Here is a 17,223-nt window from a genome sequence, read left to right as displayed (position 1 = left end):
TTAAATAAAATATTTAGAAAATATATTTGTATTGGTCTAAGTGCATTAAATTTATTATAAACTATTTAGAAAGATGTTTATAATACGTAATATAATAATGATTTTGAATGGTTAATTTTATTTTCCAAACTATATATAAAAATGTTTATTGTATTGTGACTGCCTAAGAAATTTAAAACAACTAAAATTAATGGCAATCCTAATCATATCATCCATCAAAGTATAATATGTTGGGTCAGCCAACGTAATTCGTTAGCGATTTGCTTGCTTATGCAACAAACAATGATAATTCCAAAAATATACAAAAACATGGTTATTTTTACCAAAACAAAGGCATCATACTACTTGGTATTATACCACATGATAATAAGTTAAGCTCTGTGTTAGTCTGGGGACATGTCAATTTGGCAACCCAGACTATCTCTGATTGAACGAGGGTAAGTGGCTGTACGGCTGTACGGGCCACTCCCTCAACGACCTTACTTGCTGCACTTTGGTATAGGTCTTGCCAATTGACCTCGAGTGATTCTTTTGTGTTTCAGCAATTCTGTACCCAGAACTTTAAAAAAAGCTTTTGCTGCATTTTTACCAGAAAATATTTGTGGATGCAAATCAAATTCATGCATAGTTTGTTCATAATAACAAATTTATATTTTAAATATTACTTACAAACAATTCAATGTCTGAAGCTTTGAATCATATTGTATTAAAGTTTTGAATTAATTTAAATTTATATTTTAAATAAGTGATGAACATAATTAATTTTGTATTGCAAGTATAATTCTAGACATACTAATTCTATGCCATCGAACTGGAACAACAACACACAGCAGTGTTTCTCGGTCTCTCCTACTTTTGGTAAATATAGGAAAGCATGAAGAGCATAGACCGGGATTTAAAAGTAAACTTTTAAAGTGACTTTTCTGTGTAATTTGCTAATATACCAATGAATAATATATTAATATGTTACAATGTAATATAATTTTTTGAAATCTGTATTATAACATTTAAATAAATCAATAAGTTACTAGACCGCTGTTACCGTACTAAGAACTGTACCTGTATTATTTACTAGTAAAAGAATTGATTATAACATTTAAAAAAAATAGAACACGTTTAAAAGGATTAATGAGGTGGAACAAAACGTTTGGGTTGCTACAACTACAAAATATAAATCTGGTTAAAAATAAAAAACCAAACAACTGATTCTGATAAGAGCGAGAGAAACGCTGTTTTGTAAGATATAATGGTTCCAATGACAGATATTTATCCTGTTATTATGCCTTATTTTCTTTCATGTCAAGACACAGAGTACTTTATGACATAAAACAATAACGTACTCTTTTGATGGTTCCTGTATAATTCAAAGTATCGATAAAAGTTATATATCATGAATTTTGACCAAGCTCCAATGAATGTGTTGACCGTGGATAATAGACAGAATATGAAAACATGAAGGTCTATGTCCTAACGACTGCTAGAGGTCTTGCCCTCTGCCTCACCCAATATTCTTTCATTGACTTGGCGACCGTAGCGCTGCAACACAGAAGTGGGTGGAATATTGTTACCAATATTGTTTCATAACATATTCAACTATTTTGTAATGATAAACTCAAGTTTAATGGTCTATGTTATTTTGACAAGCTCCAGTGAATGTGTTGACCTTGGATATCGGACAGAACAAGACAACATGAAGGTCTATGTCCTGACGACTGCTAGAGGTCTTGCCCTCTGCCTCACCCAATATTCTTTCATTGACTTGGCGACCGTAGCGCTGCAACACAGAAGTGGGTGGAATATTGTTAGCAATATTGTTTCATAACATATTCAACTATTTTGTAATGATAAACTCAAGTTTAATGGTCTATGTTATTTTGACAAGCTCCAGTGAATGTGTTGACCTTGGATATCGGACAGAACAATACAACATGAAGGTCTATGTCCTGACGACTGCTAGAGGTCTTGCCCTCTGCCTCACCCAATATTCTTTCATTGACTTGGCGACCGTAGCGCTTCAACACAGAAGTGGGAGAAATTGTTAGAATATTGTTAGCAATATTACTTCTTGTTATATCAAACCATTTTGTAATGATAAACTCAAGTTTAATGGTGTATGCTATTTGACATTTGTTAAACCCAATTCAAAATAAAGTTTCGGTTTATTGCCTGCTTGGTTAGTGTTCAGTAACACATATAATATTGGTAGACTTAAATGTTGTGGTTGTGTTACAGTAACATAGTAGATACAGGCAACACGATTTACGTTTATTAAGTTGTTAACTAAAATAAAAAAAATAATTATAGAAAAGAATCAAAAATAACAATTGAAACTTATTATTACAAAACGAGGCCTACTTACCCTACACCAACTATAACATACTATGATAATTCACCCATTATTATCAATGGCTATAATATTCTTGTCTCCAAATATTTCAAAATAACTTACAGATGGTTTAATGGGGTTCATGATCGGACATGCTTACTATCGTGATAATGCAATTTTATATCAGAGATGCGTAAGTTACTAGACAGTGGATTAGTATTGTACTTGTAGAGACATCATGTCTGTTAATTGTAATGCTCCTTATTGCCTGGCTATGAGCACTTTTAATGTTTGAGTTTTCAGTTGTACAAATTGAGGGTTGCTATTAATAGTGTGGTGAATGGCATCTTCAATCAACAAAGTTTGCAACACATATAAGTCTAGAACGTTTAGATGAATTCTATCTCCAAGATCCAATTACTTACCATAATGAACCATAAAAACCATAATAGAGTTCTGTATTAGATAAAATATAAAAATCATACTCAAGCTGGATAATACTAAAAACCGTTATGAACTGGATTCTGTGGTGTACGCCTGGTGGTCTTTACATTTGAATATCTGTACCACGTAGTGATTACTTTGGTATGGCACATGTCATGGTAAAGGAAAATCTGTCACAACATATTTTATACTCCATACATGCTATATGTATGTAGAAAATGTCCCATTTTGTATAGAACATGAATGTATGGAGTAGAAAATATGTTTTCCTAAAAATGCATTTAAACAAGGTGTTTTTGATAGTATTTAGGGAACAAAAATTTGTGTTAGTTCGGTCTTCAATAGAAATACTGCTAGATATATATAGTACAGCATGTTGCCAAACATTCTGAATTCAGTTGCGCTATGAGCTAAACCATGTTCCATAAACACATTATAAACCATTAATTTAGTAGTGGTGTACTTAAAATCAACTGTTAAGTATCTAAATTTTTATAAATATACTTATTTTTTATATTTATATTATTGACAGTATGAAATTTTAAACTTGGTTTCTATTATTTTTGTTGAACACAATTTAAAAATAACTCTACAATGATTATACAGTTACGAGTACTTCTAAGAAGTTATCAGTTAAGTACAGGTGAAATTTTTTATTCATAATATTCAAATTTGCACGTGGACTACTTACTGGAATATTACGTCTCCTGCGTATCCTGGATCCGCACTCCAGCTCATGGTTACCTCAGTCTTCGGCTGGTGGTTCACGTGTGTAGCCGTGTTCTGGAATTCAGACAGAACTATTGGAATTTTGTTTGTACAATTTATTGAAGTAAAACGTTTAAACCTAGCAATGTACTGTAATCTCAAAAAACATTACCCTGTTGCAGTATCTATTTAATTTAGTTTGCTGCTCAACAGTAAAACGACCGAGATATTACTTAACATAAATGCTTTAACTGGAATAACTGTGTGCATTTTATTTTTGGTTAAGTTCAACATTATCAAAATGAACTATAATAATGGTTTGCTTGTAAAATTTACACGTTTTACTTTACAGGAAATGCTTAGAAACTATATGCGCTATTTACAAAAATATATTTAATTATGCTTCCTAACTATTATCGAATCTTTAAAACCAATATATGTAATATATTAAAAATATATACTAATGTGTCAATGTTATGCTCTTTTGATTTAGATTTTCCTCGTAAGTATCTATATATGTGAATAGCCTATTATTTAAAAATACTAGGATCATTTACTCTGCCTCACGTAGTAAATAACAAACATTATGTCCATCTACTTACACCGGGAACACCAAAACACTCCGTAGGCTTGACATTGTCGCTCTGAGTGAACAGTCCCACCGGCCTACCCTTCTCGTTCCTCGCCTGCACCATGAACCCGGCAAACGTGTTGGGGGGCTGGGCTCTAATGGTGAAATGAACATTACCCCCACTGTTGATCTTGTGGCTGTTCAGCTGCAGAGTGTAAGGCATGGGACCGGTCTGGGGTGAACCCCCATGGCTGGGGTCCATAGTCTCACAGGCGTCTGAGGGGGCACCATCCGGCCTTCCTTGAACGGTAGTGAGTACAATGGCCAAGAAACACAGAGCAGCCGGTGGAATCACAACTGGAAAAACTCAAATGAGAATAACTAATACTTGTATGTAGTTACTAGCGGTAATTACAAATATAATTTTCTTTTAATAAATTATGTTATTAGGCAGTCAGAAAGAACCACCAGGAATCACAAAACTTTTGGTGAAGTCATATCTGGAAAAACTAAGTGACACTAGAAAATAGTTACTATTTGAAAATTTTACCATAGCCAGGAAACAAAAAGCAGCCAGTGGAACCGAATAAAGAAAAATATAGTCTTGCTAGTGAAAAACTACTATTCTAATGTATCTTGTTAAGATTCTATTGATCGAAAATCTTCAAATTTACGTATATTTCTGAATGAACACCATCGTAACCTTATATAAATTTAAATCTAAGCCGAACATTTACGACTTATTAAATTGAAATTAAATGTTAAGGCAGAATAATTTATTTCCTACGCTTAAATTAAATAATCAACAAACAGAGAATTGTTTTAGAAAAAAACGTTATTGTGTTTCAGAAGTTATCAATATTAAATTTAATAAATTATTTTTGCGTCATGTGATCCCTACTATATCTTAGTATTTTTTGTATTAAACAGATTTTACGTCTAAAGGTACAACTCTAAAATTTACTAATAATTATGTAATATTTATAAAACCGTCACACGTGTATTATATTTCTAACTCACCTTTAGACCAGATCATGGCTTGTGTATATTTGACGAGAGAATAAAACTACTGCATCAGTGTTATGTGTTTAGGTGAGATAACGATCTGATACGGTGATTAATCACCGAACGTTTGAGTGAGTACATCACGTTGGCATTTCACAACGAGTGACTTGATGAGTTTGGACTATTTCTGTCCTTATCTCTAGCTCCATTAGATGTTGTCTGCCATCAATATGTAACGGGTTGAATGTTGTATTATATAACAAGATGTTGTTTTATTATTATTTACTATACTTTTCTATATTTAATTGTTGTATTGTTATTAATATTCATTGTTTTGTAATTATCAGTTCCTTTGGGAAGGTAATCTATTTTCCACTTCATAACCGCTATATATCTATTGTTATATTTTTAACAAACTATTTAACAATGTAACAATCTAAACAATATGTTATTTATTACTCTCCAGTGTATTTATTAAAATCTCAAATAAATTTTAGATCATATAAATGTAAATAATGTATATCTTGTCTTTGTTGTTAGCTACAAAGGAATAAAGAATATTTTTGACAACGCATTAAAATGCGTCGTAAAAAATAATAATAATCTGTATAATTGGACAAGTACGTGAAAATACAAATAAGAAAACCATAATCAAAGAAGAAGTACATACGAACATATGTTTTATCAAACGCAGGACTTTGTTGGTTTTTTTATCTACACAATTATGTTTTTTTGTTATTTGTTTCATCCAATTTAAAAAAATGTTATTTAGAGGAACTTTACGTTTATTTTGATTACGTAAGGCTTTCGCGTGCACTTTAGCGTGTGCATGTTATACTTTGAGATATTTAATGCATTTTTAAATGTTTATCTTGTTTTTATTTATAGTTGATTGCACCCGATAAGGTTTTTGCGTCTGGGACTGGAATTCCAAAGGTATGAATTGCTCTTGTAACGGCTTTCGGACTATTGGCTATCGTTTTAATTAGTACTGAGTAAAGTGTCCTTTCTCCGTTGACGACGCAATTTATCGTGCTCGGCGGACCGGCTTAGAATGTTGAAAGCTCTAATTTAATAAAATCAGCCTTATTTAATTTAAAATTTGAAGAAGGCACCTTGATTTGTTGTTCATTTACTGCCAGAATTATAGCGGGTTTTTGTTTTGAGAGTTGGTGTTAGCAAAGCAAGGATTGCAAATTTCAACAAACTTTTAACTTTATTTTGCAATAATTTGTTTTATTAAGTTATCATAAATACACGAGCGACATCGACATGTCATGTTATTAATTTATTTTGTAGGAAGCTGTTTAATTGATTTTACAATTTAATATTTGTACAAAATATTAATTCTAAATGCATATTTTTTATTAGGCCTACAGTTTAGGATTTGGGTTTGCAAATACGGCACCAATAAATTGACTTTAATTAATAACAGGTATATTACATGTTTCAATTATCTTTATATTTTTCAAACAAACTGTTTATATATAGATATAAAATATAAATTATTTATTCGTCAGTCCAGTAAAAAAAAAGAAACAAAATTCTCTTAACTCAAAGGTTTTAATCCAGTCACTGCATCAGTGTTAACTGATTTCTGTGGAGATGTATCTTATTCGTGCCCACAAACAATTCGCAGTTCATCTGAGGGATTTACCTAGTCGAAAAAACACAATTGTTTAACCTGTCAAGCCTTTGAATTACTGTGTCAGTCTGAATGTACTTTGTGTGAGTATGGTTTTGACATCGGCAAAAATATCCAATCCTCGACTGACAGGCATCAACATCTATTCATGTTTCATGAGATATATCACTTTAGTACAAAGAACATTGTCTAAAAGAGCATTTTAACCTCCGTCTGCCACTACCTCACCACTTACATCACTGGATGAAATATAAAAGTGTCTGTAGAACAATTCAGGTGCATATCGTGTCAATAATGTATTATTGCTGTTTGTTATAACTATAATAAAGAAGTAGTTTAAGAGAATAAAAAATTAATTATTAGTACGATAATTATAAAAAAAAGAAGTTGCCAGCTTTCTTAGTGAAAGCATTTACAATCTAACATGATGATGTAGCTTTAACAGTTTTTAAACACAATTATTCCTATCAGGTATATATCAATTCAGTATGCATGATTGAGAGATTTCAAATATAAATATAATTTCGTGCAGTTTAGTTTTACGTTTTGTTGTGTGAATAAATATATAGTCTCAAAAATATAATTTGGTTAACAATTTCAAATTCCGCCCCTTTGATTCATTTTATATTTCAAGTACCATAATTGAGCAATAAAACATCGATTATAAGCGTCTACTTTTATCTCTTTCATATCAGTTTCAGTTTATGATTTCTCAAGTTCTATAACGATGCTTAGTTTTTTACGCGATAAAAAAAAATATAACTTAGTTATGACTGAAAATGTATTGTGGTCCAAAAGAGTCAACTTCAGTCTAAATTATTAACATTTAAACAGTTGAGTTCATTTTGTTGCACTTAATAAAAACATAAACACGTATGTTTGAAATTTTGGAATCCAACTTAGATCTAAAAACGTTTTTTTGTTGTCTGCTTTGTTTTTTATGCTATAATTAATATTGACTTTATCCGATCAAAAAATGTATGCATATGTAAGCTTCAAAATACTTCTTCAGTCAAAATGCATTAGTATTCCTTGCGTGTATTCTGTTTCTGTCTGCTTCTATTAGTTACGGTAAAATTGTTAAGGGAGGAAACCAGTTTTGTAAGATATTATGTGCAAAACATTCACAGCTTTGGCAATCAAGGTGGGTTTAAATACAGCGTTATATATAATTTTCAATGCATTAGATCGTTTATTCATCACAGGTACAGTCTAAAATATGACTTACATAGTAACTTTGTCTTTGCCACCTGGATAGACTGCAACTACTACTAAGTTTCCTAGTCGGATAATAACATGGTCGAGTATTTTAATCCACTTTAGGTTAAAACATGTATCAGGTAAAGATCGAATTGATCGTCTTGAAGTTCATCGCAAAGCCGGCTATTGTACCAGGCTTTTACTGTGCCGTGAAAATTGTTACGTGACTGAATTTTTCAAGAATTTACAAATAATATTGAAACACCTGTAAATAAATGATGTTTTTATAAATCTATTGTTCCATAAATCACTTTTTTCATTTCATAACATGGGTAGTTCAAACTAGGAGTTGAATTTACTTTAAAAAGTAATACGACATGTAAACCTTACGATTATTTCCAAACGTAACAGCTCTCTTGAACAGCTTTATTTACTCTGCTTTCGTTATACAGCTAATCTTTATTTAACATAACAAACACCAGTTTTAGGTATATTTATTAAACACCTACCTACCTATTACAATAACTCACGTAAAGAAACTTTCTGTTAGATTTTGTCGATATAAACAATCTTTCTGCGATGTTTCTGAGACGATCTCAAATCACGGTGGGGCAACCAAGTTTCTTACACACAAAGAGAAATATTAGGAGGAGTTGATTCAATAAGAATGTTAAGTTCAGCTCCAGTTCACTTTCCACTTAATGCACCTGAGTCTAACGTCGGGACCGATTTGCACTCAACAACACAGTGCACTAAATTGTGTATCTGGTGAAAAAATGTGAACACCACTTCATCTCAATTACATTTGTTTGTAAGTCCACGAGTTTTTGATGTTGAAACAATGTAGAGAGTTTATTTTACGTTTCTTAGTCACTGAATTTCTTTGAATGTCTTTATATGGTTGTTTATTCTAGATTCCAGGAGTCAAAGCTATAACAGCTTTAGACTTCACTAAGTGGAATGTGAACTCGAGCTGAAATTAACATTGTTATTTTTCTATTACTTTTTCTATTAAAATAACAATAAACCTACATGTTATAGGTAGTTTGAATCTCTAAGGCAATACATTAATTAGCTTGTTTTACAGAAATTTTAAGGTAGTTAGGAAGTGTCTGTTTAATTTAACATAATTTAATCTTTCTCAATTATACTTACATTTATTTTAGGGACAGTGAATAAAGCTTCACTATCCATAATTTTGTAGGGTAAAGCTGCTTAACAGAAGTCTTTGAAACACCTCGATTTTTTAATTTCTTAATCGATCATCTACTGAATTTGCCTTGTGTGCCGCAAATTATCTTCCATGCCACATATATATAAACCTAGGGCTACCATTCTAAAGTACATTACAAGTACTTAAATATTACTACCATAACTCACTCTTTACAGTAATCTTAAAGAAAGAACCGTATTAAATAATAGATACCACTCGATAATTCACTACAATAATGGGCAACAATATAATCACGTGTGTGCTGGCAGTGAACCCCTTCTATCAGACACATGTCTTACTATATATTAGGAAAGACAGCCGATAAACGTGCAGCTGCACATATGTATGCTTTACAGGATGATTACGGAACAGTTACATCCAGGACAAAAAATGCTTGGTACGCTACCTTTTACTTAGTGGTGAAACAGACACCAGGTAAAATGTGTTATCCATGTTTTGATTGGTTTTAAAAGATAAAATGTGTCACTCGTGGATTAAAGTACGTGCAAGAGTTAGTTGTACCTATGCCTCATTAGAGGTAAATTTAATCAATCACCTAGGTCTGGATAAACTTGGTTCTATTACTGTTACACGCTATATCCACCACAGCAGTATCTGGCTTGCATACACAAGCAGCCTAGCAGCCTATTATTCGGTTGAATTGTCAGAGCTACTATGAGTTAAGCTACAAGTTTTTAAAATATTTCTATTGTTTTATTTTATAACAAAAATAATAGCTCTCACCAACTGTTAATGACTTTTAATCGTGCCTTTAATATATATATATATATATATATATATATATATATATATATATATATATATATATATATATATATATATATATGTGTGTGTGTGTGTGTGTGTGTGTGTGTGTGTGTGTGTGTGTGTGTGTGTGTATATTGAAAAGGCACAATTATATATTGCTACTTAACTCCTCCTCTTGCTCCTAGAATGAAAACAATCCGCAAGTAAATATTACTCTAAAATTTACAATATTAGTTACATAAATACAACAACTAGTATATTTCTGAAAGAATATTATTTTCAGTGTATACCAGATTGCAATAGTTACTGCGGAGAATATGGTCTGGCAATGGGCTGTCTTTAGTCAGGCACTATAACAGACTTATATTTTAACCACTTGTAAAACTGTTCTTAAATCTTAAAAAAACACACACAATGAAAATGGTTTATTGATACAGGCATATCAACAATGTAACCGCTCTAATAATCGGCAATACAAGATAAATGCAAATTATCTAAGAAAATTTAAATTTCACCCTAAAATACAATTCACATGAGGAACTGAATTTGACAAAACTGTTAACAACCTGGATAAAAAATTAAAAATATTACAGCACATAAATAATATTCTCTAAACAAACTGTAGGATATTGTTCTATGGAACAGGAGTTAAATCCTAAATGCAACCAATAGTGTAGTCTTTTCGTTTACCTCCTGTCTCCATGTATATTTATGTTGTTATTTTTTATTATAGGAACCAGTAAAAGAATAAAACACAACTGCTGTAATGCACGGCAAAGTTTTCATAACAATTTTACGGCATAGTTAATTATGCATTGCCATTTTTACAAGTTTATATCTATATTATATATTGAACGATTGTTATGATCTAGTCGTGAAAATATTCATAATTAGATTTAGAGAATTTATTATTCTTAAATAGTATTTGTACTGTAGAGTGTAGAGTCTTGGAGCATTGGAAAAACGGTTTATTGTAGTATCACTAGTTAAAGGAATACAACATTTTCCAATATACAATTTTTTATTTTGTGCAAGGCCTTTTTGAATCAAAGATTCTGTAATAATTTTTTGTTAATTTGTGAAGTTCCTGATGATGGAATCTTTGATTCAGAAAGGCCTTGCACAAAATAAAAAATTATATATTGGAAAATGTTGTATTCCTTTATCTAGTGATACTACAATATTATTTGTACTCTTTATTTGTTATTGTATTAAGCTTCAAAACCGTCAACTGTCCTGAAACTTAAAATAATGATATAATAATAATTCTTCTCATGATTTTAGACAGGAAACTACTAGTTATACCAAATTTTAATTTTAGATCTTTACTGGATTTTAAAATAAAAAATAAAACACACAAAGACAGACAAACGGAAAAATTTAATAAACATAGCATTTTTGCAGTGTGCTGTGTTTTTTTTATTTGAGTATGCGTTTGAAAATGTATTAATTGTGTAAAACACATCACGCATAGCAATGAATAGAATGCTTCAGGATGTAAGAATACAATATAACATTTATATCAGCAATCCCAAATTGAGGTGCAAATATTTATCTGACTTATCTTCTAGGATTTATATTTATCCTCCACACTGATGTTATTCTGTAACAAATCTTAACATATAATTTGTCATGATATATCTCTGTAAAATTACGTATTTCACTGCTTCCAACTGTAAGAATATAATATATGATTTATATAAGCAATTCAAATATAATGCAGGGACTGATATCTGCCTAATATTTTAACTGCAGAGCGGATGTTACTTGGAATCTAAACGGACGTTATCCCGTACCAAATATTAACATATAATGGTCTAGACGTATCTCCATACCATTTCCGATATCACTGCTTTGGATTGGGATAAACTATTGGTACGTTGTGACATTGCTACTGTTAAGGATATATATAAGTAATAATAATATTATCCTAAACAATTAACTAAAAATATAGAAGAGTATTAAAGACGAATTTATGTTAACTTTTTTACATTCAAACACATAAACCGACATTTAAACATTTTATTTTTGTGAAGCCTCTTGATAGCAAGGCTATCTTGTCATGTGTCTGACGAAGATAGCTTTCCTATCAAAAGGTCTCACGGAAATAAATGTTTTAAATATTGGTTTATGTGTTTCAATGCAAATAAGTTAACAAGTAGACGATAGAAGCTCCATCTTCAACATTTCAACGAATCTATTTTTTCCCCGATTTATCAAAGATACTACTGAGTATTTTTATTCGAGAAGATACTTTCTGAATATCACTTTATAATAATAAATTAAGTATTTTTACACATTATTAATGGTTGGTGCCATATTATGTATTAATGAATACATACGATAACTGCAGAGCAAACAGTCCATCAATAAACACAATGTTTTTCAGTACATAGATATCGTTGTAAGATTATCTAAATTTGTTTTCCTTATTATTTTGCGACTAGAGTTACAGTTGATATATTTTTCGTATTTTACAATAAAGAAACACATATCCACACAATTTCCCTATCTGAGAGATACAATCGCCCATCAATTATATCATGGTTAACTTTAAACTTTGTATCGCTTTCATTGATTAAAATTTAGATTATTGTTTCATAAATATATACCATACAGAGTTTCAGATTGGAGTTAATCCCATTAGAAGGCCCAATAAAGATTTTCCAGTATATTCTAATACAATATGGGTTCTTGCACCAGTTTTAATTTTGAACGTTAAAACGTACCGTAGTGTTGTTATGGTTTGAATGCCTCGCTATTACGCTGGCGGTGGGACGCAGACAGTTAAAAATGCGGATATTACCGCCCACAGGGACTACAAATATCACAAGCTATTTCGCTGTGACGGATTTAAATGTTTTTGTTTCTGTCTCTCGCGTTACGTTATTTACAAGTCTCCGAGTTGGGTGCAGTTAAACAAATGTCAAAGGACTTATATAACGTAATAATAATTATACTGGAAATGTAATTATATAAATGCTCTAATCGGGGATGCTATAATTAAACTTTTTGTTTCAATGAATTACACAACCACTTGTTAGGCGATTTCAGTATTAACAATATAAGTTAGCCAAATTAAAACATATATCACAAATGCTGCAATAGTATGTGTACCGAATGGCCATAAGACATGGTGGTGGTGACTTCTGAGGTCCTAGCAATAAATACTCGAATTGCAAATTTTACTTATAAGTTCAATTTAATTAATGAAACTTACAAGCACCACTTTTAGTTGGTAAATTAAATGTATGCCTTGCCACTTTGCTGCTAATTAGAGCAAAAGAACTAAAAATGTATATCAGATAGGTGGGCCTAAAATATCCAATGTTTTGTGGAATTATGCCTACGATATTTTACTTTATAAAACTTTAAGATTTTACTTCCCTTCGCAATATGTAGACTCACAACCCGGGCGTCAGCGTCTTGGCACGAGACATTGAAGCTGTAGTCTAAGAAGGGTTATTTCTAGTCGGTAATTACTAGAAGAGGAGTAGAAGTTAAGAAAGTGGTAGCTATCTACTCAAATAATACGTGAGTTTGCCTAAAACAAATTCGCGACGGTATTAGCCATTTAACGAGATAAAAAACTTATCACGACAACGTGCTCGTCAGAAGGACGACGCCACGACTTGTATCCATTTCAATCAAGCAAATAAAAGATCTTCAAGGGTAAGTTACTTTACTATTTACAACTTTACTTTACGTTACTTTCAATTTTATGTGTTTGGCATCAAAGGGCTAATTTAATAATACGAAAATATAAATTTTACTTACGTACATAGCGCGCGAGGTGAAATCGGTCACGTAGTTGGGCTGCTACGAAGGGTTACAATAAAATATTCATACGCGTGCCAATTAGAAAGTTAGTCCGTCGATAATTTTATTCCGGAACAGTGGATAAAAAATAATATTAAGCTGTACTGGCTAACTAGGTTGTGAAATGTTGCATTATATAAAATGGAACTAACTAACGGTACAAGTTCTGTACAGTAAGTTTTAAACTGCAATATTTAACCTAAAATTTAAGTTTACGATAAGATAAAAATAGCCTTTCTGTTATTTTAATAGATGAATAATATATAATTATTCAATTTAAATGTGATTTATTTTCTTCGTGTTCTTTAGAGCTGCAGATATAACAGGATTGGTCATGTACATCGAGAAGATCAGATGAGTTAAATAAATAGAATAGCATAATAAAATTCATGGAAATAAATAAAGATGTATGCAGATTATTTACGAGTAAATCATTAGGAGAACCCAAATACAAATTATTAAAATGGAATTACATAATACTAATCAAAATATATTTTCCAGGGATATTAGATCCTATAAGTGTATATTTTATTGGTTGGTGGAGTGCGTACGCCTATAAAATACATATGAAATATTGATATAGATTTTATATACAGAGAGAGGTAAGCGAGATCGGGATATAGGACTAACAGATCCAGCTATCTATTTATACTTATAAGTATTCTGAAGCAAGAATGAACAGAAATCTGAGAAATATTAGGGACTACAAGAACTATAATATCTTAAGAACTACAATATCAAACCTATAATATATATATATATATATATATATATATACATATACATATGTATATATGTACATAATAGATATACATATAAATTAGGCTGATCAATGCACTTATAATCCAACTCATGGTAGTGTAAGTTAGGCGGTGCACTTAGGCACTTAATATTTAAGTAATATCTGGGTCTGTGTAACTTATTAGGGATATAAAAAACAGTGAGATTTATTTTAAGGTAATAATTTCATAGTATTTTACAATGTCTATAAAAGTACATTAAACCGTCCTATTTTTGTAGTTCTCTAATGCGTACAAATCCCGAGTCAGTGACATAATACTGTACCAATAAAACCATTTCTATGATGCTACCACTTACTTCATAGCACATGTTCAAATTTCGGGTAGTTTTTTGTCTTGTGGTTTAACAACACTTTACATAAATTTCTACTTTTGATTATTATGTAATTATGTATTAAATATATGTTACGTGAGCTTAAAAAAATGAAAATTGATATTTACATGACATCACGATTATAATTCAATATAGTAATTATTTAACTAAATCATTTACAATTTTGACAAAAGAACTCAAATGAAAGTCAATAATATGACTAATTCAAGTTTTAAAACGTTAATATTATTATTTTATGCCAGAATTTTAAAAAACTTAGACTATATGTTTTTAATACATTCTATGTATTTTCGATCGGTTTTAATAAATAAGAACTAACATTTTTATATTTCACTTCAACCAATTAAAAACACATATTGAGTGTGAACGTATCCCATGATTGTGGCAACCAATCAGCGACAGACCAGCGGGATATGACGTCACGTCCCGGTGGATCCATTGTTTAGCCCTGCACGAGTACACAATTTGAATACATAACCTAGTTATTATACCAATTTAATCTGCTACTCCCAATCATAGAGATCAGCATTTAAGCGATACAATATAGTATAGATACAATATAGAGGAAGTAAGTAAAGTTATATTAAATTAAGTTTTTCACACTTTATTAGATTAGGAAATAAAATAATCCAGATAGTTAGGGAAAAATAAATTATTTCAACCAATCACTTGTTAATGTTCCAATACATTAGTATGAATGATGTCCTTTATCATCTTTAAAGTAAATTTTATATAATAAAGTTGATATTCTGCTTTAATTTTCTATTTTTATTTGCGTGGTATATTACAATAACAAGTAGGTTAATAGTAAAGGTTATAAAGTTTACAGCATATAATAAATGTAGGAATACTATACCTACATGATAAGGTCCTTAGCTCGCTTGGTTCTTGAGATATCAGGCGGAAAGCAGGTGTAGGAGAAATATTACCAGAGCCGTTAGTAAGCTAAAAAAAATCAGTTTTTGAAAGCTTAATTTTTTGTTTTATAAAAACTCAACTAATTCCTATCAATGAACACCTTTATTAAACTCAATTTTTTATTAAACAAAACCGATACAAATGAGTATCGAAGCAAATGTTTTAAGTTATTTTAATTACATTGAAAATAATTTATTGTTTTTTTAAACTAATAAATATAAATCTATGTTGCTGTGGTAACTTGATTAGTTTGACATCTCACCAATCTATACGCTATCATCCTACGGGTTTCTAGCGTTTAGTGTTATTGATATAGGCTAACTGTGGGCATGATCATTATTGTACGAATGTATCTTATATTTTTTTACTTTTCTAATATACTAGAAATAAATGTCGAAATTGATGGATGATAATACTTATTCAATATGTAAGGCGCACTTTTATATTTGCATATACACGATATTTTATTAGTTAGTTTAAAAATAATCAAGTCATGTTTGAGTAATTTGAACGGTTTTGTTCATGCTATTTATTTTAATTTATTTTTAAGTTATATTTCTTATTGTTTCCTCAAGCTATTACGTATTATTTAAAACATTATCATGCAGTGTTATTTTTTTTTTTACTATACATTTTGTATCATTTTTGTAGTGGATTTATTCCTTTCATATCGATTATATTTAAGAAATAGTGAGTCGATGAATAGTTACTAAAATAATAATCATGTTAAAACACTTCAAATAATTTTTAGATTACAAGTTTTTCGTTTATAATAACGAACTTATATTATATTACACTTCAGTGTAGTTTCAGCTAAGGTTTATTTACATGATCCTGGCCAATGTGCGAGTATTTTTGTCATCCATGGCTAAGAGTTTAAAAATATAATTAACATTAACATTCATACACACAATAGTATTTGAAAATGTCATAAATTCAACAAGATTTAATGATTCAGTTACCAATGATATAACAGTAATTTTATATAAACAAACGTTCATTATCTAACGTGTTTACAAAAAACTTTTGTCAGGCTTGTTAGAAAAGTTGAACAGAAGAAGTCACCCGGAGTGAAAGCACTTGAAGATTGGTTACGTTTCAAACAATAGAGCGGAACTGTTCTTAAGGCGTTCCCTTTTTCTGTATATTCAGTAACTTGAATCATACTTAGTGTAAGGTTTTTAAGGTTGGTTTTGTGTAGATTAGGTTTGTGAAATATTATAATGTATTGTGAGCAAGGGCTGCTGTGAGATGATTTAATAATAGGTTAGATGACAACACCTTCAAATGAACCAACACGTATTTTATTTGTGACAGCATCTCATTATATTGATTAACCTAATAACAATGGATATCATCAGCCGATATATTGAACACAAACTTTAATACCAGTTATGTTTAATATTAAATTATTCATTACAATTTATTATTAATTTATTTTACTATAACATTATTATTATTACTTTTTGCAG

The 17,223-nt window shown here is 30.5% G+C and overlaps 1 protein-coding gene across 1 annotated transcript; it reads right to left on the bottom strand.

Annotated features, from left to right (window-relative positions):
• Nucleotides 1-1,596: 1,596 nt before the first annotated feature.
• Nucleotides 1,597-5,228, bottom strand: LOC124364328 (putative defense protein). Its single transcript, XM_046819704.1, has 4 exons — nt 5,070-5,228; nt 4,081-4,406; nt 3,462-3,553; nt 1,597-2,012 (listed from the first exon to the last, which is right to left on the bottom strand). The coding sequence occupies exons 1-4, from the start codon at nt 5,083-5,085 to the stop codon at nt 1,937-1,939; spliced, it is 510 nt and encodes a 169-aa protein (XP_046675660.1). The 5' UTR covers nt 5,086-5,228; the 3' UTR covers nt 1,597-1,936.
• Nucleotides 5,229-17,223: the final 11,995 nt, after the last annotated feature.

The sequence above is a fragment of the Homalodisca vitripennis genome, chromosome 6, assembly GCF_021130785.1.
Source record: "Homalodisca vitripennis isolate AUS2020 chromosome 6, UT_GWSS_2.1, whole genome shotgun sequence".
NCBI classification, from domain to species: Eukaryota; Metazoa; Arthropoda; class Insecta; order Hemiptera; family Cicadellidae; genus Homalodisca; species Homalodisca vitripennis.
This window is presented reverse-complemented; position numbering and strand designations above follow the sequence as displayed.

What these genes read in the sequence shown, in the direction of transcription:
- LOC124364328 (XM_046819704.1), bottom strand. An exon ending in AGTGTTTTGGTGTTCCCGGT is followed by an intron (nt 3,554 to 4,080) that starts GTAAGTAGATGG and finishes TCTGAATTCCAG; the next exon opens with AACACGGCTACACACGTGAA. An exon ending in GCAGGAGACGTAATATTCCA is followed by an intron (nt 2,013 to 3,461) that starts GTAAGTAGTCCA and finishes TCTGTGTTGAAG; the next exon opens with CGCTACGGTCGCCAAGTCAA.